The 25,068-nt window shown below is 37.2% G+C and overlaps 1 protein-coding gene across 1 annotated transcript in view; it reads right to left on the bottom strand.

The window, feature by feature from the left end:
- Positions 1-23,677, bottom strand: part of Bmp5 (bone morphogenetic protein 5) — a 117,356-nt gene extending 93,679 nt beyond the window's left edge. The window contains exon 1 of the mRNA XM_038322770.1: positions 22,484-23,677. Within this exon, the coding sequence (XP_038178698.1) occupies positions 22,484-22,973 (490 nt within the window). The 5' untranslated portion in view covers positions 22,974-23,677. The remainder of the gene's footprint in view (positions 1-22,483) is intronic.
- Positions 23,678-25,068: the final 1,391 nt, after the last annotated feature.

The following is a 25,068-nucleotide window of genomic DNA, read 5'->3' as shown; positions in this document are numbered from 1 at the left end:
AGATAGGACAACTTTGCAGAGCCTGTTCTCTCCTTCCACTGTGGGTCCCAGGGGTGGAAGAACTCAGGTTATAAGGCTTAATTATAAGTACCCTTACAAACTGAGCCATCTCACCAGTCCTATGACAGAATTCTAGAAAAATAAATATTGAAACTACATCTTAATATCCTAAAAGTAGAGCATCACTCTGAAGTTTTCCAACGGATTCCCTGGCAAGTCACAGGGCTTCTGTGGTTTTCACCTGGACCAGAGCACTCTCAGAAAAAGAACTTGTTATTTATATCCCAGTTGAGGAAGGATGATAAATGCTGCTAACATAAATAGTTAGGATTTCGTGAAATCATTTTTTTTTATTTTTAGGAACTATTTACTTTATCGAAACTACTGGTATATTTACACTTCCTTGCACGGGGTCAAAGATTTTACTTAATCCAGAACCTTCTTTGTGTATACTTCCGTAGATTGCCTGTAAAATGCTGTTTGTTGCCCAGTTTCCTGGAAGACCACCCGAATGGAAGAATAAACACCTGGCAAACATCTGGCTGACTCCTCGTTTCTGGTTGACCAGTTGCTGTGGCTTTGTTATAGTCGCTCAGTCGCCAAAAGAATGCAAATTTGTAAACAAAACAAAAACCCCAAACCCAGCTCCCGCAGCTTGTTTCCTGTTTTCACTTAGCCACAGCACACAAGGTAGAGTTGATTGGCACACCACTCATAACGCAATGCATTCATACTGCTCATGATTCACATCGGATTCAACTACCAGATATTAAATGGCATCATAATAAGAAAAAAAGAAATACCTGTTTATTGGGTTTGCTTCTGTGACATCAGTATTGAAAGCTGATGCTCTCTGATGCACTCGTGGTTAAGACCCAGCAGCGTGGCCTGGATCCTCAAGCAGATAAGCTTTCCTCAGCCCTTGACTGATAATGTACACTTTAATCCCAGCACTCAGGAAGTAGAAGAAAGCAGGCCTCTTGAATTTGAGGCCATCATGTCTACATAGTAAGTTCCAGAACAACTAGTTCCATAGAGACACTGCACATGGCACCATCAGCAGACCAAGAATCTGTGGCTAGACAGATCATAGGCCCTAGAGATGAACCTACTATTATTATTCTTCTAAATGTACATGTAATTAAACTGACTCCTAATGGCTTATCTTTATACCCAGAGGTCGGGGCATCTCTCAACCCTCACAAGGGAAACTTCATTTTCAGTAGGTGGTGATTGGCAATTAGTAGATGGTGACTGACAAGGAGACTCCAATTGATCAACATGTAGAGAATAAGAGATTGCAGAAGACTCAGAGCTAAAGGAGATACCTGTATCATATCCCCTACTCTAAGACTCGGGGGTTATTGCAGAAGAGAGAAAAGAGAGTATAAATCCAGAGGCAGAAAAAAACAACTTATAAGGAAACAGAGTCTTTGGGACACAACAGGATTGTGACAGCAAGCACAAACACCTTGCAAGCTGAAGTCAGACCAAATCTCAGCATGTGAGGAAAGTCAGGCACCAAGTCTGCCCCTAATAGAAGAGCTATTGGGACCCTACCACTAGTCAAGGAGCTATTGGCAACTAGTGGGAAAAGGAAAACCATCTCTCTCTAAGAGTGTAGCCACTTGTGTGTCAACCATGGTTCAGTAGAAGGTCAAGCATTCAAGTATATTTAGACAGCAGAAATTGGATTTGAAGTGTGAGAAACACAGACAGACACGGAGAGAGGGGGAGAGAGGAAGAGAACACAAGTTAGGTGGGTAGGAAAGGAGGGAGGTATGTATGGATCTTGGAAGATTTGAGAGAGGGATGAATGACTAAAAACACATTATACAAAATTATCAGAGAACACACACGCGTGGTTATATTCCTTTTCTTTCCAATCATTAAAAAAAGATACATGATTAGACCATCTTATTGCTCCATGTTGACCAACAATGACTCCCTTCAAATTATACCCCAAAAAAGGCAGTAACTGTTTGAACATTCAGTAGCTGAATAAACATCATCTGTATATCTACTTCAACTCAAACCAAAATGTGAGCATCAATAACCTGACTGTATTCTAGATGATACCCAGCTGCACACCCATGCAATAAGAACTCAAATATTTTAACATAGCAAATTATCACCACTGTGCCTTCCCTTTTCTAAGTTAAACGGTAAATCATTTATCCATTTGAGCTATATTTATCATGAGCCTACTGAGTGTAAGGCACATTTCTGGGAATTGGGATGACAGCGATGAATACAATAAGCCTTTCTTTAAGGAATTCATATTTTACTGTAGAAAACTGTAATTACAATGGTGAATAGCTGATGAATATACATGGCATGTGTTGATTAGTGCCATCCTCTGTATACATGTACGTGTACACACATATACACGCAGACAGAGGCATGTAAAGGCATAGAGAGTAATAGGAGTGCTCTTCCAGGCGACCAAGGAAGAACTCTGAGGCGTGATCTAATCAAGCAACAGTAAGCAACACTCATCTATTTCAGAACAGTGCTCAGGGAACATGATGGCAGGTGCGTAGGTCCAAGAAGGAGAGTGGTTGGCTTCTGGAAGAACATCTCAGTGAGCATGCTTGCAACTGTGGTCCATCAGCAGAGTTGAGATAAAAGGGAAGACAGAATCTAGATCACTTGCAGAACACAGCTTGGATTTTTTATTTTTCATGATGGAAACCCTTTAAAAGACTTCCATCGAAACCCTGTCTCGAAAAACCAAAAAAAAATAAATAAAGACTTCCATCAAGTGTTCCTAAACCAATCAAGTGATTTGGAACAGACTCCCAGTCTGCAGTCACTCCTTATTAACTTACTGTAGTTTCTCCACACTGATTTTAAACCACGGGGACCAAAAGTGAGAGAAAATAACTCAGATCTTTCTGAGGAACAAGGAAAACAGAACTGCTTCCATCTACTCTTGACAATCTGCTCATTCACAAAGACTCCACTCTGGTGAAACACTGTCTCTTCTTGAATGTGTAGTCAAACTTTCAAACCCTTTGCATACATGATATTTGTCAGGGTCTATTAGGGCTCTATTTCTATTTTGAACTGGAGCAGAACTTCTGATTTATTTTTAAAAGGCATTTATTCTTTCTGAATGCCGGGTGTCATCTGCTAGCCTGGATCAAGCTAGAAGTATAATCCTATACTATTACATGTTATATGTAAGTATATTGTATAGTACATATTATATTAATATTTAATATAACAAATGTAATACTAAGAGAATATGCTTCAATCTCATTTCCTCGTTGTTTATATAATACTGCCTTGTCCAAACTGCAAGTTCCTCACAGTGAACTTATATTACAGGGTTTACAATGGTTTAAATAAGATACATATACAGCCGGTACGAATGTATGATTGCAGCAGAGGTGGAAAATCATAGTTATTTACAAAACTGTTTAACTTTATGGTAAAAGATGCACTGTTCAGGAGAAATCCCCTGTCTGTCCCTTCTTTCCATACAATCCTTACAACCAGAGCACCATGTCATGGGATTTTACTACATGGCATTTTGCTTGCTTTGTTATTTCGATGGAAATGAGGAAAAGGAGCTATTTATCAGTTTGTTTGTTTGTTTTTTAATTTTCCTTTCCCCATCCTAAGCAGCTAAACAGGTCTTTGTGTTGTATCTTTTAGGGGATTAGTTGTGTTTATGACAAAAAAACAGAAGCAACTTCTAAAAACAAAACAAAAATCAAACAAAACTTTCTGGCTTGTCTTGGGACAGATTTGCTATATACACACATTGGGGAGGGGCGGGTTGGTTAATGGTTTTAAGGGAGACTGGAAGGAAGGAATGGTAAGCAGAGCCCAGCTAGGGCTCCAGCAGCATCATTTTCTTCCTAGAGATGGGAGGCCGCCACGGAAGGGCTGTGGAGAGAGAAATGTCAACAGGGTTACAACTGGGGCACCCCTGCAGAGAAGTGGAGCGGGGCCACCAGGCTCCAGAGGACTCTGTGGGTTTAGGAGATATATATGTATATGTATTTTTTTAATATACACTCTACTTTTTTGTTTTTGAGACAGGTCATTTCCCAGGGTTGCCTCCTAATTACTGTGTAACATAGTCTGAACTTGCTTTTCCTTGCCTTAACAACACCCAAGTCCTGAGATTCTAAGACTGAACCACATGCATACCTACAAAAATGTTCTAAATATTGTTTACACAAATCAGTTCTTGGCTTTGGCCTTTTGTTTCCTTTTTCTTGGAGAGAAAATTATTTAGTAGTGATCTAATCAAATCTAACCTATTAGTAAGACTTTATCATTTCTGTTAACAGCTCATACTTACTCCAGGACCACTCTAAACCAAGAGTGGTTAAATTTAATTAATAAATTAATAAATAGTAAAGACCGAATTCCGCTATAGTTATAAGCATGACCTATTGCAGAGCAGTTTCTTGTTGGGCTAGCATTTCTTTCCAGACCTGCCTGCTTCATGAATATCCTGTGGTACTCAAATCCTACACTGTATGTGCTGTAATGACATTGTAAGACTTTATAACACTGAGTATAGTTTTACAACAGTCTATGTTAAGATTTATATCAAGATTAGTAAATACTCTGTTCTTCCATTTATCAGTTACTCTAATTTCAAAAATGAACACCTTATCAGACACACTCTTAGCGTTAAAATGCCTATTGTTGTTATGGTTAGGAATGTATAAACATATACTTATATGCATACAATAACAATTAGCAACAAAAGAGGGGGAGGGGCATGAATTTGAAGAAGAGCAGGAAGGAATGTATGGGAGTGTTTAGAGGGAGGAAAGGGAAGGAGAAATGTTGTAATCAAATTATAATTTCAAAAATAAAAATAAATATCTACCATTAATTTATGATATTTATATTCTGAGCTTTATTGAATGTCATCACTTTTCTACTAAGATCATTGTGGGTAGGAGGTCAGCCTATGAGCCACTCTTGGTCTGGGAAAGAGGTCTGCTTTCTGTAGAGAATTCAAAAACAAGAACATGGGCAATTAGACTCACTGTGCTTTTTAGCGTTATCCTGCCTCAGAAACTCTGGACAATGTCAGTGATAATGCATCCCTTCTAGTAGAAAAAAATGTGTCAGTGCAAGTTCAAAAATTGCCACTTGGCACATTTTGGTCATTTTCGTCTTAATAAACACTGCATTCTTTGGAAGCTTACAATGCAACATAATGATACAACAAATAGTGAAGAATTTAATTACAATTATATTTTTATAACAATCACTATGTTAGCATTGTTTATATCAAATAACCAGCAATATAAAAAGCCAAAGGATTCCAAATAATTATGAAATTATAAGCAAATATAATATAATCTTACTATGAACTGTCTAGCGAGGTTATTTTAGTAGAATATTTTCAAATGTGAAAATTTCAAAGTTTCTAGAAGCAATCTACAGAAAGAAAATCAGAGACTGGAGAGACAGCGCCACTATTTAAATAAAGCACATGCTGCTTTTGCAGAGGTCCTGCGTTTGGTTCCCAGAACCCATAACATAGTAAAAATGGCCTTCCTACAAAAATCTACATACAGATTCAGTGCAATTCCCACCAAAAGTTCAAGACAGTTTTTCACAGATCACGAAAGGACCATTTTCAGCTTCATATAGAAACACACACACACACACACACACACACAAAGGATTGCTTAAACAATCCTGAATAACAAAAGAACTGTTTGTTGGAAGTATCACCAGCTCCAGTTTCAAGTTGCACTGCAGAGCTATGGTAATAATAACAGCATGACATTGGCACAAAAAAAAAAGATACAACGATCAACTGAGTCAAATTGAAATCCCATACATAAATCCTATACAGACACCTAATTTTTTATAAAGAAACCTGAAATACACCCTATATTTCATCTTAAACAAATAGTTCTAGTCAAAATGGATAGATGTCTGTAGAAGAATGCAAATAGTTCCAGACATATCCTCCTGCACAAGACTCACGTTCAAGTGGATCAAAGACCTCAATTTAAACCAGATACACTGAACCTGATAGAGGAGAAAGTGGGGAAGAGCCTTGAACAAATTGGCACAGGAAGACACACTGAACAGAACACCAATGGCGCAGGCACTAATATCAACAGTCAATCAATGGGACCTCATGAAGCTGAAAATCTGATGTACAGCAAAGGGTATTGTTATTCAGATGAAGTCGGAGCCTACAGAAAGGAAAAAGATTTTAACAACTATATATCTGATAGAGAATGTCCAAAATGTATAAAGATCTCAAAAAAACTAAATATCAGAAAACAAATAGCCCAATCAAATATTGGAATATAGATATAAACAGAGACTTCTCAAAAGAAGAAACTACAATGGCTGAGAAACACTTAAGGAAATCTTGAACATCCTGAGTCATCAGTTAAATGCAAATCAAGACTGCTTTGAGATTTTCATATAAGAACAGCCACCAGAATGACAAAGATCAATAAAACAAATGACAGATGGCTCATGCTGGGGAGAACATAAAATAAGTGGAATACTCATTCATTGATGGTGAGTGCAAACTTGTACAGTCACTATGGAAATCAGTGAGATGCTTCCTTGATAAGATGTGCTGCCTCTGGATCCAGCTGCACCACTTTTGATCATATACCCAAAGGATGCTTCAACACACCACAGAGACACTGCTCAGCCATGTTTATTGCTTCTCTATTCATATAGCCAGAAATTGGAAACAACCTAGATGCTCCTCAGTAAAAGAATAGATAAGAAAATGTAATACATTTATACAATGGAGTATACTCAGCCATTTGAAAAGATTAAATTTACAGGTAAATGGATGGAACTAGAAAAAAAATTTCATCCTGAGTGAGGTAACCCAGAAAGACAAGTATGACATGTTTTCACTTACATATGGTTATTAACTGTTAAGTCAATGATAACCAAACAACAATTCATAGAATCACAGAGGTTAGGTATCTAGAGTAAGGGACTTGGGGTGTGGACAGATGGATCTCCCTAGGAAAGGAAAATAGTTATGGACGGAAGGGTAGGGTACTAAAAGGGGAGGGTCAAGTGAAGATGGGAAGGAGAGATGTGGACCATGGAGGGAATACAGGGAAACACAGCTAAAGCTAAGGTCCGTTTAAAGAGTAGTATGGAACCTAATGCAGTAGAAGCTTCCTAACATATACATAAATGAAGGTAATCTAAATGAAATCTCTAAATAATGGGGGACAGAGAGGCCAAAATGGACATTTCTTGTCACCAGGTGAAGCTTCCAGTTACTGGGATTGGATTACATCAAACTGAGTTGTTGGCCAAAGAGGTTCCATGGGAACCCCTAAACAACCTAGGCTGTTGCCACGGCTATAGATTGTTTGCTTTCCACAAATGAACAGCAAGATCTCATTGCTTAAGACAACACCCATAGAACTAATTGAACATGGAAAGGTTGACAAGTGCCTATTTGGAGCCTTCGCCCCATGTGCTACCATCTTTGGCACTGGAAGGAACTCTGCACGCTACCAAAGGAGAAATGTAAACCCATGAGATGAAACTTGTCTTAATTAGGGTTTCTATTTCTGTGATGAAACACCATGACCAAAAACCAAGTTAGGGAGGAAAGACTTTATTTGGCTTACTCTTCCACATTGCTGTTTATCACTGAAGGAAGTCAGGACAGGAACTCAAACAGGGCAGGTTCCTAAAAGCAGGAACTGATGCAGAGGCTATGGAGGGGTGCTGCTTACTGGTTTGCTTCCTATGGCTTTTTCAGCTCACCTTCTTATAAAAGCCAGGACCAGAAGCCCAGGGATGGACCTCTCCAATTGATCACTAAATGAGAAAATGCCTTACAGCTGAATCTCATTGAGGCATTTCCTCAACTGAGACCCTGTCTTCTGATGACTCTAGCTTGTGTCAAGTTGACACAAAACCAACCCGTTCAGAACCCATACCAGACATGGCTTGGGTGACCAAGAAACAGACTACATAACCCATAAACACAGGGTAACCAAATACTACTGTTCTAAAAACCAAAATAACATAACAATAAAGTGACTCCTAATGACATTCTGCTACACTCATAGATCGGTGCCTTGCTCAGCCATCATCACAGAAGCTTCCCCCTGCGGGAGATGGGAACTAATAGAGATCCACAGCCAGACATCATGCAGAGAGTGAGAGACCTTGGAACACTGTGTCCTAAACAGCGTGTCTCCATAACACCTCTCCCCTCAGAGATGAGAGATCCCTGCAGAAGAGGAAACAGAAAGCGTCAGCACCTATGAAGGTTCCTTGTCTCATAATGTCATGGCATAGCTTTCCCCTTTTTTTTAAATTTTATCTTAGTATCTTTTATATCTATTTTTATTTTATTTATGTAATTTTTTTCTTCTCTCTTTTCTTACCTCAATGGATCCTTTGTGTATAAATTATGGCTTTCAGTTTATTGTTTTTATAGGATTCCTGAGTGTGTGAATGAGTAGGTCTGTTTCTGTACCTTCCTCTGGGCTCTTTTCCTTGTTTGTTTGTTTTGTCCTATTCTGATAGGTTACCTTTTGGTTCATCTTATTATATCTTATTTTAGTTAGTTAATTAAAATGAATTTAAAAAGCAAAGAGAGGTTTCCTTGATGAACAATGAGAACTACGCCTATCTGTGGCTCTAAGAATAATGTTTAGGATATAGCGAGAGCTTACACTGCATATAAAGTGGTCGTAGGTTCTCCTTCAAGATCCCTAGCATGCTTTTTTGTTTTAATAATTTATTTATTTTTATTTTATGTGCATTGGTATTTTGCTAATTTGTGTATCTGTGTGAGGGTGTTGGATCCCCTGAAACTGGAGTTGCAAACAGTTATGAACTGCCGTGTGGGTGCTGAGAAATTGAACTCAGGTCTTCTGGAAGAGCATTCAGTGCTCTTAACTGTTGAGTCATCTCTCCAGACCCCTTGACACACTTTTTTTAAAAAAATAATATTTTAAAATAAGATAAAATGAATTTGTTCAGTCAGTCTTGACATTTATATCAGTCATTTGTATTTCTATGTTCATTTTTTGTAAACAAAATGTACATAATTTGAAAGTTGTGCATTTAATGTCCTTTTCCTGAAATTATAATATATAATTTATCCATGATAAAAAAGGCAGAGACTATTAATCTTGTGCCCAAACATTTAGTTAAAAGTTGATAAACTATTTTAAATGATGGTAAGATAACACATAACACCTCTCATTTTTTGTTCTCCCTGCTTGCTAGTGAGAGTTAAAGGTAATTGGGTGAATTTTCTTTGTGTATTTCAGCCCTTTGCTGTGGAGAGTATTTTTATTCCAGAAATATTTTCTTTAACACCCTAAATCTCTGCCTTTAGTTAATAAAAATGTGTGAGGAACAGGGGGGAAAAAAGCACTTATCATGTGTGCAACACAGGGATAATAAGCTAGCTTAGTTAAAAACCCACTTCCCATATCCATGACATTCATGCTAACTCCTACAGCTAAAGAGATACACACCAAGAGCACAGCTGTCAGTGTGGCCTAGAACACAGAAGTGGTTTCAGCCACAACGAGTGGCTGAGACCAAGCCTGTCTGTTTCTGTCTGAACAGGAATTCCCTAATTTATAGACAGCCATTGTCTTACATCCTCTGCTTCCACTCTAGCAAGTTTCTCATGAGATTCACCAATCAGTCTGGATCAGAGAAGCCGAAACAAGACAGGAATCTCTAGCTGCAGACCAAGTCTTCCTGTGTGGCCTCTGTACCAGCCAACCAAGTGGGACCCATTCAGCCACTAGCTGATTTATTCCTTCCTCCCCTCTCCAGCCAGTCCTTCAAGGCCAATTTACTGTTGCTTCCTGTTTTTGCCAAATATTACTCCTTGTACATGCCAGGTTTGTCTCTTAAATGTCAGAATCAACAACACAAATCAATCATAGTTTTGTTCCTTGTAACTGGTAAGTTATATAGCATTGTAAGGACTGGTACCCTCAGTCTGGCTACACGGTACTATCTTACTTCAGAAGGCTATAGTCACGTAACTACTTAATCAAAAGTCTATAAGAGTTAGACTTCAGGACTGGTAAATTCATTTCTAAAGATTTTTTCCTTAAAAAATATAAATTTTATGTTGTATTTTCATATTTATGTCCTTTATATTCCATATGCAATAAACAACAGTGCTGGAAAACACATGGAACTTTACAGAGGTAAAGCAATATTCCTACACAGCCATCCCACTAGCATTAGTAAAGTGGGGCAATACAACAGTGAGCAGTCTGAGCTCTCCCTCCTGCATGTCCTATTTGAAGACCTATTGCACCTGTGACAAAATAAGGAGTGCTTGCTATATATCTAAGACAATGGATAGGTGTCCAATAGAGCAGAAATCATTAAAAAGCATTAAGTTCTTCTTCTGCTATTCCACTTGGACAATCTGGCATTTTATAATGTGAATTATTATGTGAGCACTAACAACTGGGGTGATGCCCTATAATTTAAGGCAGGAAATCGCTGAGTAGATAAAGGTCTTTAACAGTAAACATGAATTGGTTCCCAGGTTTAAGATTTCCCACTTGAAGAAAGAGTATTCACACACACACACACACACACACACACACACATGCACACACACACACACACACATGCACACACACAAATAAGTAAAACAGGAAAAAAGCTTTTTAAATCTACAATTTGCTGCTATTTTGTTCCATGATGATAGTCAACTATTGGTAAAGAGTAAGACAATCATAGAATACTGACCAATTTTTTTTAACTAGTAACTACTGTCCTCAATGTCCAGTAGCATGAGCAGATTCAAGGAAGTACAGGGGAGAAGTCCTTAAGCCAGTTCTTGGATTTTTTTTCTTTACAAATTGTGGAATATATTTCCACTGACTCATTATAAATTGAAACTGTATCAACTTCATGATATAAAGTACAAAACAAACATTGAGCATAATTTAGTTAACACTAGAAAGCAGGCAAAAAAGCTTAATCAAATACAAATAAACAAGAAAGTTAGACCCAAAGACCAAGACATAGACCGATCAAACAACTAAAGTTTGAAAAATTAGATATTCTTTTGCCCTTATTTCCAGAGGAAAGACAAACAACTTGTGAGTGTGTGAACTGAACCTATCTGGAATGCAAAGTTAGGATTCACAGTGGGATGTAAGCCTGTTAGGATATTTCCCTAAACTCTGTGGCAGTATGGTTGGTTCCTCCACTGCGTCTTGTTCTTTTTATTGAAAGGCTGCCTTAGGTTTTGTTCAACATAACACACTTTTGTAAAAAGGGGCTGAGGTGAAAAATATTTTTTTATTCACAGGAGGTTAATTCAAGCTAGTTATTTAAATAACAATACATCCTTTTACAAGTCTGCTAGTATGCTTAGTGTCACTCAATATCAGATTTATTTAAACATTTAAAGTGAAGAGATAAAATTTTAATGTTGAATATGTGATCTTATATTTTAAGAAATATATTAAAAACTTGGGAAAGTTATTTTTAGAATTTTTATCAAATCTATATTTCTACTCAATGTATTATAAAATATTGAGTCAATATAAATATTATGATCTAAGTTATGTAGACTTCATGAATAACATTTTTGGGTAATTTGAGGAGAAACTTCCAAGTTCTTAAACTTTTAAATATTATAACAGTTATTGTAACTTATACAGACTAACAAAGACTTAGCTGTTATCTGGGGAAAAAAATAGTCCAAACAAATAATCTAACAAAGACACAAAATTGAAGGCTGAATTCTAAACAGAACAAATGTTCAATAAGGTTAAAACAACAGTGAGAATCCTCTGAATGAGAAAGCATAAATTCAAAGTTAATCTGAATTACAGACAACACTAAAGTCTCCAGGATTTCATAATTATTTGAGCATCATGGTTTTCCTTCTTGAAACTCAGAAGTTTGTTCACCTAAAATTTTATCATAGGCCTGTCATAAGAACTCAGGATCAAAAATCAAATTGACTTATGAAAATATACATTAAAAACTGCCTTTTTTCCCCATCTTCGCAGGGCCATCTAAAGAACGTCCATTTTCTTTCAATCGGGTATCTTTCCGGTGTGTAACTTCAATTTGCATTCTCTTCCTCAGCTGTGGGACAATAGTCTGTACCCTGTAAATATTTGTCACTTGTATTGATTTAATAATAATTAATGCTGATTGGCCAGTAGCCAGGCAGGAAGTACAGGTGGGGTGGCCAGAATAGGGGAATTCTGGGAAGAGGAAAGGCTCAGTCTGCTGATGTCACCCAGACACAGGGAACACAAGATAAGAATGCTAACACGGGGCTAACACAGACAAGAGTTATGAGTTAATGTAAGATGTAAGAGTTAATTAATAAGAAGCCTGAGCTAATAGGCAAACCCGTTTATAATTAATGTAGGCTTCTGTTTTTTTCTTTGGGACTGAATGGCTGCAGGACTGGGTGGGACAGAAACCTCTGTCAGCGTTTCCCCTTTTTTATAATCTCTTGGCTAAATTAAAATCATACAATAGTTTCAGAAATGTGACAAAGGTCACCACTGATCACAGAATCCATCATGTGGGGCCTCGCAGGGCAGTGCCTCAGTAGGTCTCCTGGAAGAGTTGGCTAACTTCGCTGGAGCACAGGCGTCCTATGGGTGTGACAAGTACAGCGCGTGAGAGGGAGGCTTTTCTGACTCATGATTTGAGAAGACACGGTTGCTCCATCGTGGTTAAGGATGGCTTGAGAGCAGACAACGGCTTCCTTTATAGCCCCAGCCAGGAAGCAGAGAGGCTTGGTGGAAGAGGGGCTGGAATAATCTTCAGTGTTCGCCCTCATTCATCCAGTCAGCCTCATATCTAAACTAACCACCCACCGAAACAGCTCCCGCAGCTGGGGAGTAAGCGCCCCAATCGCAGGAGCTCCTGTTCACATATCACATCAACCCATAACAGTTCAATAAAGGCAGTCAATTAAACCTGAGGCTTTGTTTTGTCTTTCTCTGGATAGAAGAAAGGTTACATAAGTCTTTCAAATTCTCCCTGAAACATCTATTTGCCAAAGCCTGGCGGACTGTGGATCTCTGCTAGCCTTAGACTCTTCGGAGTCTACTCCAATAGTAGTTGCCATAGAGGATATTCGTTGACTGTGTTCCTCATACAAGTCCGCAAGTCTGCGACAGTACTCGATTAAATCCAAATTACAATTTTCTCCTATGATTCCCTACTTGAAAGGACTAAAAACAGTTATAATAAAGTGAAATGGTTTGTTCGAGAATATACAGAAAGTTGGTATACTAACAGGCTCCACGAAGCTCTCAGGCTTTAACCCTATTGGCAGCAAGAGAGAAAATAAAACAGCCTCCTTTCCCTCGCTCAAAGAGTACATCTAAGGAGTATTAGCTGGCCCGCTTGATGGGCTTTGCCCTGCCTCCCCACTTGCACCCAGTTACTAACATAATTATTTGCATTAAGTTCAAGTTGAACCGTCTTTTACCTCACATTTAATATTGAAAGAAAAATATAAAATTCGGGGCTGTGTAGAGGGCTCTGCCTTTATAGAAATTTATTGCTCCTGCAGAAATCCTGGGTTTAGTTCCCAGCCCTCACAGGACGGCTAAGAATTGTCTAGAATGCCAGTTTCGGAGGGTCTTACTCTCAAATGGTTTCCTTGGGCACCACATGCACACAGTATACAGAGAACACTCATAAAATAAAGAAAAGTAAACGTATCTTTTTTTAGAGAAATAAAATATAAAAATTTAAGAAATATAATAATATCTAATAAATTTGAAGGACTGTCCTGGGATTGAGCATTCTAGTCAACGTTTCTTATGATTCAAGGAGAGAAAGATAGTTTTGGCCTCCAGGCTCAGCGGTTGCTTATTTACGAGAAATGCGTAGCTGAAATGCCTGATATTCTACTAAATTCTGCTTCTGTGACTTAAAAAATTCTACCTGGGGAGAGTGGAGGTTCAAGCAAGAAAGACAATAATCCCAACTTGCCTTACCGTAGTGTTATGTTTTCTTGCAACATTAATTGTGGAATGTGAATGCTGCATGAGAGAATATTCTATGACGGCCCTCGGAACTCAAGCTCTACTGCACAGACGTGAATCATTTGAAAACAGCAGCTGAAGGTCAACCTTTGGAAGGAAAATATGATGCTCCCCTCACTTGCCCTCCCTGCCTGTTGCTCTCTGGTGTGCTCTGGACTGAATTTGCTGCCTGGGTATCACAGTATCTTCCTAAAATTGCTATTTCTCTTTTTTATTAGCAGCTTTGGGGATTTTCCATGCTTGTTTTTATCTTTTCTAAGAGCTTGATTAGTTCTAAAATAACTTGAATGTTGACATCGGCATCCTATATACAATTTACAGATTTTTTTTTCTTTCCTCTCCCCAAGAATGGAATGGTTGCTTTCATCAGTTTATTTTCAACTCCTGAAATAATTCTCTCAAGAGAAAATATGATTCTCCCATTTAAAAGACATAAGTTAATTAAAAAAATTTCAACATGCATGTGAATAACTTACACTGAAAGTAAAGTAATTCTTTAACTCGATATACCAAGCATCCAATCATTTCTTTGTGTGTGTGCACATTTTTAGTGTGGACCTCAAGATCAGTTCTTTTCCGCATTTTGCCACATATTGCTGCTCTGCCCTCTGCACCATGAAGATTTGGGGGGCTGTCAATGAGTTCTGTGACTATCAGTAAGGAGCATGAATGGGAACCGTGGCTAAGAATACAGTCTAGGAATTTATTGCTTGCTTTCCTTCCCTACTGAACATCTGAGGACTGGCTAGATGGCATCTTTGCTCCCAAGGCTGCAGTGCCCCTCAAGGTCCCTTTCCCATATATCTGCCCTGAAAGTCTTTTGCGAACAAGTTTTATCATCTGCCAAAGAGTCATGAAAAGCCCTGAGCTGTGCTGGGCTACTGAACTTTTGCCTACATTGTGTTGAGAAGATCTGACTACAACAGTCTCAATAGTAACCAAATTGCCCTCAAATGATTCAGCTTACAAGTGTTTCCTCTTCTGGGACTCTGAACAAACACTGGGGTAATACAGGGATGAGAAGGGTGTGGCTCATAAGCAGATGCCACATCCAGGCCCTGTGTCGTGGGTGTAGAGGAGAAGGGCCCCAGGCTTAGTAGGGCCTTGTCTTTGATCTCATATTCCTCTGGCGCCATCTTTGAACTGCTAGCCACTTTTAGACAAGGACTCACTGTTTAATCTCACACTGTGATGCATAGAACCTATAACTATGCTATAGATGCCAAATAATGCAATATAATAACAATCACAGATGCCTGTCTATGTGGTTCTCAACCTGTGGGTCATGATCCCTTTGAAGTGGCTGTTTCATGGGGGTCTCATATCAGATACTTACATTATGATTCAAAACAGTATCAAATTACAATTATGAAGTAGCAATCAGATAATCTTATGGTTGGGGGTCACCACATGAGGAACTGTATCAAAGGATCACAGGGTCAGGAAGGTTGAGAACCACTGCTTATGTCTTTTAGAGACTGTTCTTGAAGATGTATGCACAGCAATCATTCCATCCTTTGACACTCAGTGACAGACAGAGCCACAGAGCATTCAACCAGCTTGCTCAAGGCTCCACTGCCTGCCAGCTTGAACCCTTGATTCCAGATAAGATAGTCTAGCTTCCTTGGTGTCATGTAACTCCGAGATGGAATCATAGAAAAGGCAGCACTTACATTTAATTTACAAATGAGTCTTAAAACCAAGAACCTACCATGAACTGCCATTCTGGAAGGAGCGTGTTTCCTATGCAGGAAGGCAAAGGGCAGAGCCATAACTGTGAAGAAGCCTCATCACAGCAAATGACGGAACCTGAACTTCTCTTAAAATAATACCAATAATTGTGATAGAAGTGTTTTATGAAAGTTACAAAAAGTAATGGTTTCCTTGTTCTGACACATCCAATAGTCAAATAAAATCCAAATATGGTTTTACAGCATTCAATCATGCCTTTCTTAAGGTATACACTCATGTATACATATATATATGTATATATGTATGTATGTATGTATGTATGTAAACACTTACTGGCTTGGTGTAGCATGTGTGTGTGTGTGTGTGTGTGTGTGTGTGTGTGTGTGTGTGTGTGTTGTGCATGAGTGCCACAGCATGTGGATGGAGATCAGAAGAAATATTAAAGAAGTTCACTTCTGTCTTTCTACCATGTGGATTTCAGAGATGGAACTCAGTTTGTCAGGCTTGGTGGCAACTGCCAAAACTTACGTGTGTGTGTGTGTGTGTGTGTGTGTGTGTGTGTGTGTGTGTGTGTGTGTGTACATATGCATACATACATATATTTTTTTCTAGGAAGCTCATTCAATATTAGAAAGTTGTTAACACCCAGTTCTAGTAATTAATTAAATAAACACAGTATCTAATATATGCTTTAATTATATTCAATTTGTTTCTAAAACATGGAATTATTGCTTGTATGAAGAGGACCTTTAATATCCCTCTGCTTATGAAAAGGAGGATGAAAGGATATATTATGAAGATAAAGATATCATTATCTTAGAAAATACAGACTTGCAAGGTCTTACTTTAACTGCTGTGATACCTATTTTAAACCTCACACGGCTTTGCTATCTAGGTGTCACATGATATTTATTTAGCTCTTTGCCTGCTGAGCAGAGGACAATGAACCTTCTTGGGATATATTATTGTTGTTAGCTTCTTTTCTTCCAAAAGTACTGAATATTACTCTTACTAATCTACAGATACCTTTTCCCCACATTTTAAACACTGTTTACACTAATAGATTTTTCTAGGTTTTTTAATTAGAATCTATCCACCACTGTTTGAACAACTCTCATACAAATTACAAAGGTGACTACTTGGTTATGTGGATCATTTTAAACATTTCTAGGGGGATAGGGGGGCAGAAAAGTCTTCCCATCATTATTTTTATCTTACTGTCAAACTTTGTGAGCTGAACCTTAAACATCCCAATCTCACAACATGAAAACAAACCCCTTTCCCCTCTAAATGAATGAGCCGCTTGACGAGGCTGTCAGGCTTTAAAGGATATCTTAGCCATGGGTACTATTTTAAGAGATGAGCAAAGAGGGGAAACCCCGAAGACTAGCTCATAAAATATGAAGGGAAGGTGCAAAGAAGACCTCATAAATACTACTTAGAACAAGGGATTCATTGTTTCCTCTAGTCCTGTGAGTGGCTCCTGTGATCTCAGCCCTTGTCTGTGTGTGCATTAGCAAAGCCTCTTCCTTTGACCTGTGGTGTGTGTTTTTTTTAAGCCAAACTACTACATTATTTACGACTGCACACAGTAGCTGCTCTGTGTGTTCCTTGTGCACATACACTGAGACATATACTTTCGTTTCCCCAAGTCAGTATTTAAATGTAAAAGGGTGAAAGGGTTTTTTGCTAGAGCTAATGTCATTGAAATGTCATTGGAGGTGTTCAATTAGCTTTTGTGTAAGCCTGAAAGGGACTGAGGATGTCCCAGCACGTTCCCCACCCACACACCTCAAAAACCAGCTTTGAATAACTACCTCATTTGCTGCATTTTTAAAGTACTTTTAAGAAGTATTTGATTTCTTTATCAGCCTTATCTACATGGTTTTAATCTAGTTCATTGTTGCCTCTTGAGAACTTAATGAGGGAAATTTCTTAATATTTCTTAATATTAGTGGTGTTGGTCTTCAATAAAGATAATACAAAGAAAAGTTGGGTGGGAATTGAATGTTGAATTAGTTTTGTTCAGTGCTGTAGTCTTTTCAGTCTTTTACTTTGGTTTATTTTTTTCCTTTTAAATTTTAATCATCCTTAAGAATAGTAAAGTCAAAAAAATCAATTAAGTTTTCTCAAAGCGATCCTCAAATAGAGTGGATAAGAGGAAGGCAGGGAGGGGGTGTCAGAGAAATCATTGCAAGGGACAGCAGAAGCCAGTGAATTCTAACGCCCTGGGGTGCTCTCGTCCCTGTGGGTGGAGGCTGCAACTGGCAGATCATTACCTTTTCCTTCTCAGCTGAGGAAACAGGAGGCTGTACCTAGATTCTCAAACTGGAACTAATTGATTTTCAACTAATCTGAGCCTTTAGTTACAAAGAAAGTAGGACCAAAGGCAACTCCCAGGAAGGGTAAGAGCAGTAAAGACAGCATGCCAAGAAAGCCTGGGGCTCTAGAAACTGCAGAACTAAAAGGGGGAGAATTAAAAGTGTTGGGGTTGGGGCAAAGGGTGAGGAAAGGGTGTAATTATAGACAGTAAGGGAGTAAGGAGCCAGAGGTGGGCTTGGGACCTGTCCATCTCCTCCCAGCTGTGTGTCCGTTCCTTCCTAATTCCAAAGTTACTTGTCATTAGACTTTGGAAACTGACTATTTTGTAAATGACCATGAAGATATAAATTTTTTTCTTATACTATGTTTATAGTAATCTCCCTCTGGGAGCTACCCCAGTTATTTGGCAATAAACTAGCTTTAAGAACCTCTCAATCTAGTTGTCTTGATTATAAAGGAGAATGATTATTGATGAAGAGGGAAAGGTTTTTGTCCTCAGCAAAATTTAAGTTTTCCCTTCAAACAGAGGGGAAAAAACCTTAAAGACAACTCCCAGTTTTGCCCAATATCGGTATTTCTTATTTCAGACATAATCCATGGATATGTGCCATGGTGGTTTAAATCACCTTTTCTCTCAACCCATCACTTATATTAAGCAATATTTTGTGTGTGTTTATGGATATGTTTATATTATGGCTGTCAATAATTCTGTTGGAGAGACTCCATACCATAGGCAGAATCTTTACAAAGATTGATACATAAGTTCCTCTCCACCAAGTATTTGATCCACCAACAACAGTAAATACCAATGATGACTTTCAAAGCTGTCAATTGATGACATAAACATTATATTTTTTCTAATACAGGGGGTTTGTTTATTTATTTTAAGAAAGGAGCCTTAATTTAGTTCCCTGTATTGTTCCTTTTATATCTAACGTGTTATAAATCATGAAATGTTAAATACTGCATCTATATACTTTATACCAGTACACTAATGTATATGCTTAAAATATGTATAAAAAGGATTATAAATCAACACAATGAACCAAAAACTACTAATAAAAACAAATGTTAGTTTTAACTTTCAGAAAAATTTATGTAGGTAATTAATAACACAAGTTTCACATTTTTATGATTTTCTCTAAAATATTTAGTCTTGTATCATTTAGTATTGTTAAATAATTAGATAAAACATTGCTATCCAATTTTTTAAAATAATTTTAGAACTATCCCATAGGCATATTTCCCAAGACAGGAATTATACTTAAATATTAGAGGTATATAATCTAACCGCTCATTTGTATAAGTACTTCATTCACAAACCAAGTAAACATTTAGGAAAAAGAGATATAAAAAGTAAAAAAAAAAATTACCAGAAGAATATTTTTGTTCCCCATAAAATTAAGTGCTATCAATTCAACAAAAATTTGGCTGATATTCAACAATTGTGGGTGGGGATTTAATCTGCAAAAATCTCTCACTGTAGCAGGAACTAAATTTGGTCTAACCGTTTAGATTTGCTTCTTTAAAGTGAAAAAGTTGCTAAAAATCATTTAAATGTAAAATAATAAGCTTGATTTACATTTAGATGCTTATATGCCCTAAGTCCCGTTACTTATATCTCATTTTTATCTTTTATAAGTAATAATACTTTTTCATTTATCAAAACAATACCAATTCACAGGAAAGTTTTAAAGTAAATATTTTGTTGGATATGATTCTGGATCTGGATTAAGTTAGTTATGAGAAATGTTACAGATGCCATCCACATACTTATACACGCAGGTGGCTTTCTCAGAACACGCCCCCTACTACACTAACTGAACTCATTTGGACTTAGTCTCCACTGCATAGAAATTTTTTTCAGATGCTAAATAAATAAATATCTCTTGAGCTTCATGACAATGTGAAACACAGTGAAGATAATATATGCTGGTGAATTACATGAAAAACATTGGAATTTTTTGTTCAGTTTATAATGATATTCTACTCTGCTTTTCAAGTCTTACGCATGGAAGAAATATGGAAGTGAGCTTTACACTAGGTAGTGACTGGCTACAAAGTGTGGTTATATTAGTAGGCATATTTTACACTTGATCTTAGCCAAAAGGCCTAGAAGCAACAGTAGGCATGTTTTAAGAGTAATAAAATCGTAACTCAATTTTACTTCAAGACAATGGCAAAAATTCACCCAGGATAAGAATCTATTTTCTTGTAATCGCTTATGAGATTTGGGAATTATTAATAAAGAAAAAACATATGGTTTGTTATTTAGGAAAACAGCACTCATCACCTATTTAAGCATGATCAAAATAAGGCTTATGAAGTTTAAATCTATTATTATTTCCTAGAATAAATAATTATATGTGCTGATGTAAGTAACGGGTTTGTAAACAGTTGTGCCATCATCCTATGACCAACACAAGAAAAATACCGTTAACTTAAAAGCAAAAATATTACTTAATAGTAAAACAGGGTTCTAGAAATTATTGAATAAACTGTTTTCTGTTTGCTTTGTTTTCTTATTTTATCTATATTTATAAAATGTCATGGCATACAACTTCAAAAGTCTAATTATTTTATAAAATAACAGTATATATCTATTGAGAATGATCAAAAGATTCAGTTTAATGAAACATATTAACACAGGTTTGTGACTGAGCTGTTTTTGCTTAATCACAAATTTAGATGCCCTAAACAAACAACTGAATTTGGTCTAATAATTTAGATTTGCTTCTCTAAAGTGACCAAATCAATAAATAATTTAAAGGTAAAAACGATGGGGTTTGATTTATAGTCACATGGTCTAAAATCCATGTCTGCAGCTAAACACGGTGATTTCAGTGACCTACATTTAGTGATGCTAAGCAAAAGCTGTTCTATTGATATTAATGTGACTCCTTGAATTAAAAAGGCTAAAAAGTAACGTGTTCAACAAGGAATATTTTCAGGTCCCTTATACTAAGAAGAAGCAATCAAACCAATTTAGAATTAAGCCCTATTTGAAAGCTCTTACTCAAGCCTGCTAATTATCTGTACAAAAGAAAATGCCGCGAGAAAGACCTGCGGAGCACCTGGCATGCAGTGGAGGATGGCTTTCTAAAGCTCAGCACTAAAAGCTTCGTCCCTGGTAACACAAAACATATGATTTAGTAAGCCCCTTATCCTTCATGCCAGGATTGTTAAGAGTGAGTGACCACAGCATAGTAAGAAACATACATTACAAACATGGCCACATGTCCCCAAGATTCACTGCCATCTGACTTTTCAAAAAGTATTTCCTTTGAGATAGTACACAAGGATATTTTTTAGTAGGTGTAGAGCAAAATATTTTGAAGGAACCCCAGATCACATTTTAATGTAAAATTTTAAAAGGTATTACTTTACAGGGACCTTGACTCTTTAAAATTTATTAAATTTGTCGGTTAAATTTTAAGTCTTATTATGTTTAATGTTACTTTCCTTTAAACGTCTAAAGACAGTCCATTCGTCTTTAGTTTGTACTAAAGTATTTTAAGTTAAAACGGCCCTTGTAAAACCATTTTAAGTAGGTAAACTATTTAATATTCCTGTAGAAGGAATGCTAGGCAGGGATCTGCCATTTGGGATTGTCAATATTTAAAAATTACTGCAAAGCAGCAGCACTGAATAAAAGACAGTTTTAAAACCTATTCCTTAATATCCTGGTTGATATTTATAGAAAATTATCAATTAAATATGTTTATCTCAAAAAGGAATCTAGGATAGATAAATACCATCAAGGCAAGTTTTATATTTATCTTGCCTATGCCAAAAATCAATTAGGCATGACTACATTTTAATCATCACAGTTAAGGGGTGTTTTAATTAGGTTAAAATTTCTTTTCTAAACTATTATGTCTTTGAACTCCCTCGATTGTTAATATTTTTGCAGTTTCACTTGATCTTGGCCAACTTCATTTAAAGATTTGTACAATCATTTCTTCCCCTAGATTAAATTTTTAAATAGCATATGAATATGTATTCACACATTCTTTAACTTACTAACAAAAATGGTTTGGAAAGTTACTTTTATTTTCCCATACATAAATATTGGTCTCTTCCTTTCTTCATTTCTTTCTTTTTTCTTTTTTGCCCAAAGCATTGCTTTTCTTATAAATTCCCCTTTTTTTATAAATTGCCTTTTATGCACATCTTTAAATTAAATTTAACAGGCTCTCAAAGGACCAAATTCTACTCAAATTGTGACCATTTAATTTTAGCTATCCACATCAAATATATGTGACTCTGTAGCCTAAAACACAACCTTGTATCACTGTAAAAAAAAAATTAAACAGAAGTTACTGAGGAGAGTTTTATAAAATGAATGTATAAACACAGCCACCTACCAAGAAGCTACTTTACCATTAGAAAAAAATTCCACTTTATAGTAATACGAATGAACAAATAAACGAACAACATACCTAAGTTGACAAAGCTCATGACCATGTCAGCATCATTCAGAAAGTTGGTATCATGTAGGCTGGCAAGAGGAGGGCTCTGGGTAGTCAGCGGAATCCTTGGAGACAACTGCATACGATGAGCATACCCATTGGGAGAGGCTGAGTATCCCTTCCTGGCCTCTTTGGCCTCTCCTGCCAGGGATACCCTCACCAAGTATTCCGACTCTTCAGGGTTCTCTTCACTGGCCATGGCATTGTACAGATCCAGCATAAAGAGAGGTGCAGAAGACGCTTGTTTTCCGGGTGAAAACGGCCTGGGTCTGTGGGGCAAACCCAAAATAGAGAGAATTTCCCTCTGTATCTCCCGTCTTTCGTGGTTCCGCAGTCTTCTATAAATAAAACTGGAGTGAACGTGATTGTCTCCCAAACCTCCTTTTGCATAACCCACTTGAACCCAGCCGCACCAGAGGAAGCCCACAAGACCCCTAAATAAAAATACGGTCCAATGCATTTTTGTACAAAAGCAAAAGTCGATATTTTTAATCCTTCTTGTCCACTTAAAAGAAATAATAATCCAGGTTCCTTGGAGGCACGCTTTGTCAGTAGCTGTGAAGTTGTAAAATCGAATTTACCTATTCTTCATGACAGTGGTGTTTCTGAACACAACATACTCAGTCCATTTTCTTCTCCTGTTTTAGATATTTGCAGATACGTCAAGAGTAGTGATTGCTAAGAAAGCTGAAATTCAGATTTCTAATTATCCACAGTTGTTAAGGACTTTTGCAGTATTGATGTAGCAAGAGCTGGCTAAATTTATTCGATCAAATAACCTATGCATTCCTATGTGAATGTATGATAATCAGGCTATTTGAACTGACGAAAGCTGGTCTTCTGATAAACTGTAGCTCCCAAGTTCTCTTCACTGGCTCTGCCTTCTTCTCAGTGCTTGAACTCTTTCCAAGACAAATCCTGAGGTCAGAATCACAGATCTACGCTGGTCTGCACCTTGCTGTTGGAATTCTATTTGTCCGGCAGCCTAGTGATAACTTCAACATCTCTTGTATGGTCTTAGTGTAAAACAAGACCCAAGGTTATACTGCTCAAGCAAATGTATTTCCCTGAGTTTACTTGAAATCCTTCCTGTAAATCCATTCAATCTTTTCCTCCTCCTTACAGTTAATTCCACCTCCAGCAGGCACAAATATACCAGCCCTCTTCAAGAGAGATCTAAGGAGAAATGTAAGCACAACCCTGCTGGGAAAGAAGAGGCTTCTCATTGTAATTTGAAACTGGTAAAGCAAAAAGAAGTTAACCCTTTTGCTACCAGAAAAGCCTCCATTTTCGCAATTTTAGAACTATGCATACAACATACAACGGTGATGTGTGGGGTGGACAAGTTCCAGGGAGGATAAAAGCCAGTTTTCAACCAGCAGTCTGAAAACTTTGCCACCCTTCCACCAGGATGTTTTAGGTCTTTTTAGAGGAATACATTTATTGCACTTCTATATTAAGACTCAGGTTGTAGCAAGTTAGCTTAGTATGTCTCAGTTCCATACTTGAAATTATTTCAGCTTTTGAATGTTATTAAAATTTACTTCTTTAAAAATTGAAAGGACAAATTTACAATTGGAATAAATTTATTGATTCTTAATGACAATCAGCTATTTTAAAGCAAAAACAAGTTGAATGAATCATTAGCAAATATATTCTTCTCCAAAAAAAAAAAGAGTAGTTATAAAAATTCTGAAATGGGATTGGATAGCTTTTATTTAATTGTCTATAGAAAAGATTTAAGCAGAATATATACTTATTTCTGATTAAATCAATAGTTGAAATAGAAATGTCTAATATATAGTATCTTCATTCTTTACTTTTACTTCATTACAGCCCAAATGTAAACACAGTTACAATGAGGTATTTATCGCAAAGTGTACTCAGTACTTTGATTTAAGCTGTGCAAATAAACACCAGTTGTACTAAAGATCAAATACCCTGCATGACAACACACAGATTAAAAATAGAATTCCTGAACTTTGATGGGTAGAACAGAGAAAGTGTGCACCTTTCTAGAATGTCATACCTAATCTGAGGAAATGAGCAAAGTATGTGTTTATCCTTAATAGTTAATGCCTTTAAAATTTGGAAGTCTGCAATGTTTCTCTGCCTGCTATAATTTTCTTCTCAGGCACGCATTTAACCTTAGCGTCTACAGTGCTTTCATTGTCTGGGACAGCATTCCGATAGCAAGGTAAATTTATCGAGTGAATTCTAGAACTGTGGTGAGACTTTAATGTTTTTTTTTTCTCTTGGCCTAGAGGTGTCTAGTTTCTTGTTTAATTTCTTTTAACATATTTCCTCTGCGTGAATAAAACAGCCCTATTTCTCATGGTCTTCAGTTCATTGGTGAATGCAAGACACTGAAAGAGCTCCTGAATCTGACGACATACATCATTTCTCTTGTACAGATTCCCTAGGAAAACTTGACGGCGCAGCTGGATGTTTACCTCACTGAGAACTCTGCGTCATTACAGGATGCCACAGCCCAGTCAGAGCAGCAGCCCCGATGCTGACACACAGGCATGGTTGTCAAGAGACACCACAAGGCA

Source organism: Arvicola amphibius, chromosome 3 (assembly GCF_903992535.2).
Source record: "Arvicola amphibius chromosome 3, mArvAmp1.2, whole genome shotgun sequence".
NCBI classification, from domain to species: Eukaryota; Metazoa; Chordata; class Mammalia; order Rodentia; family Cricetidae; genus Arvicola; species Arvicola amphibius.
Note: the sequence above shows the minus strand (reverse complement) of the source record. Positions and strands in the feature narration are given on the sequence as shown.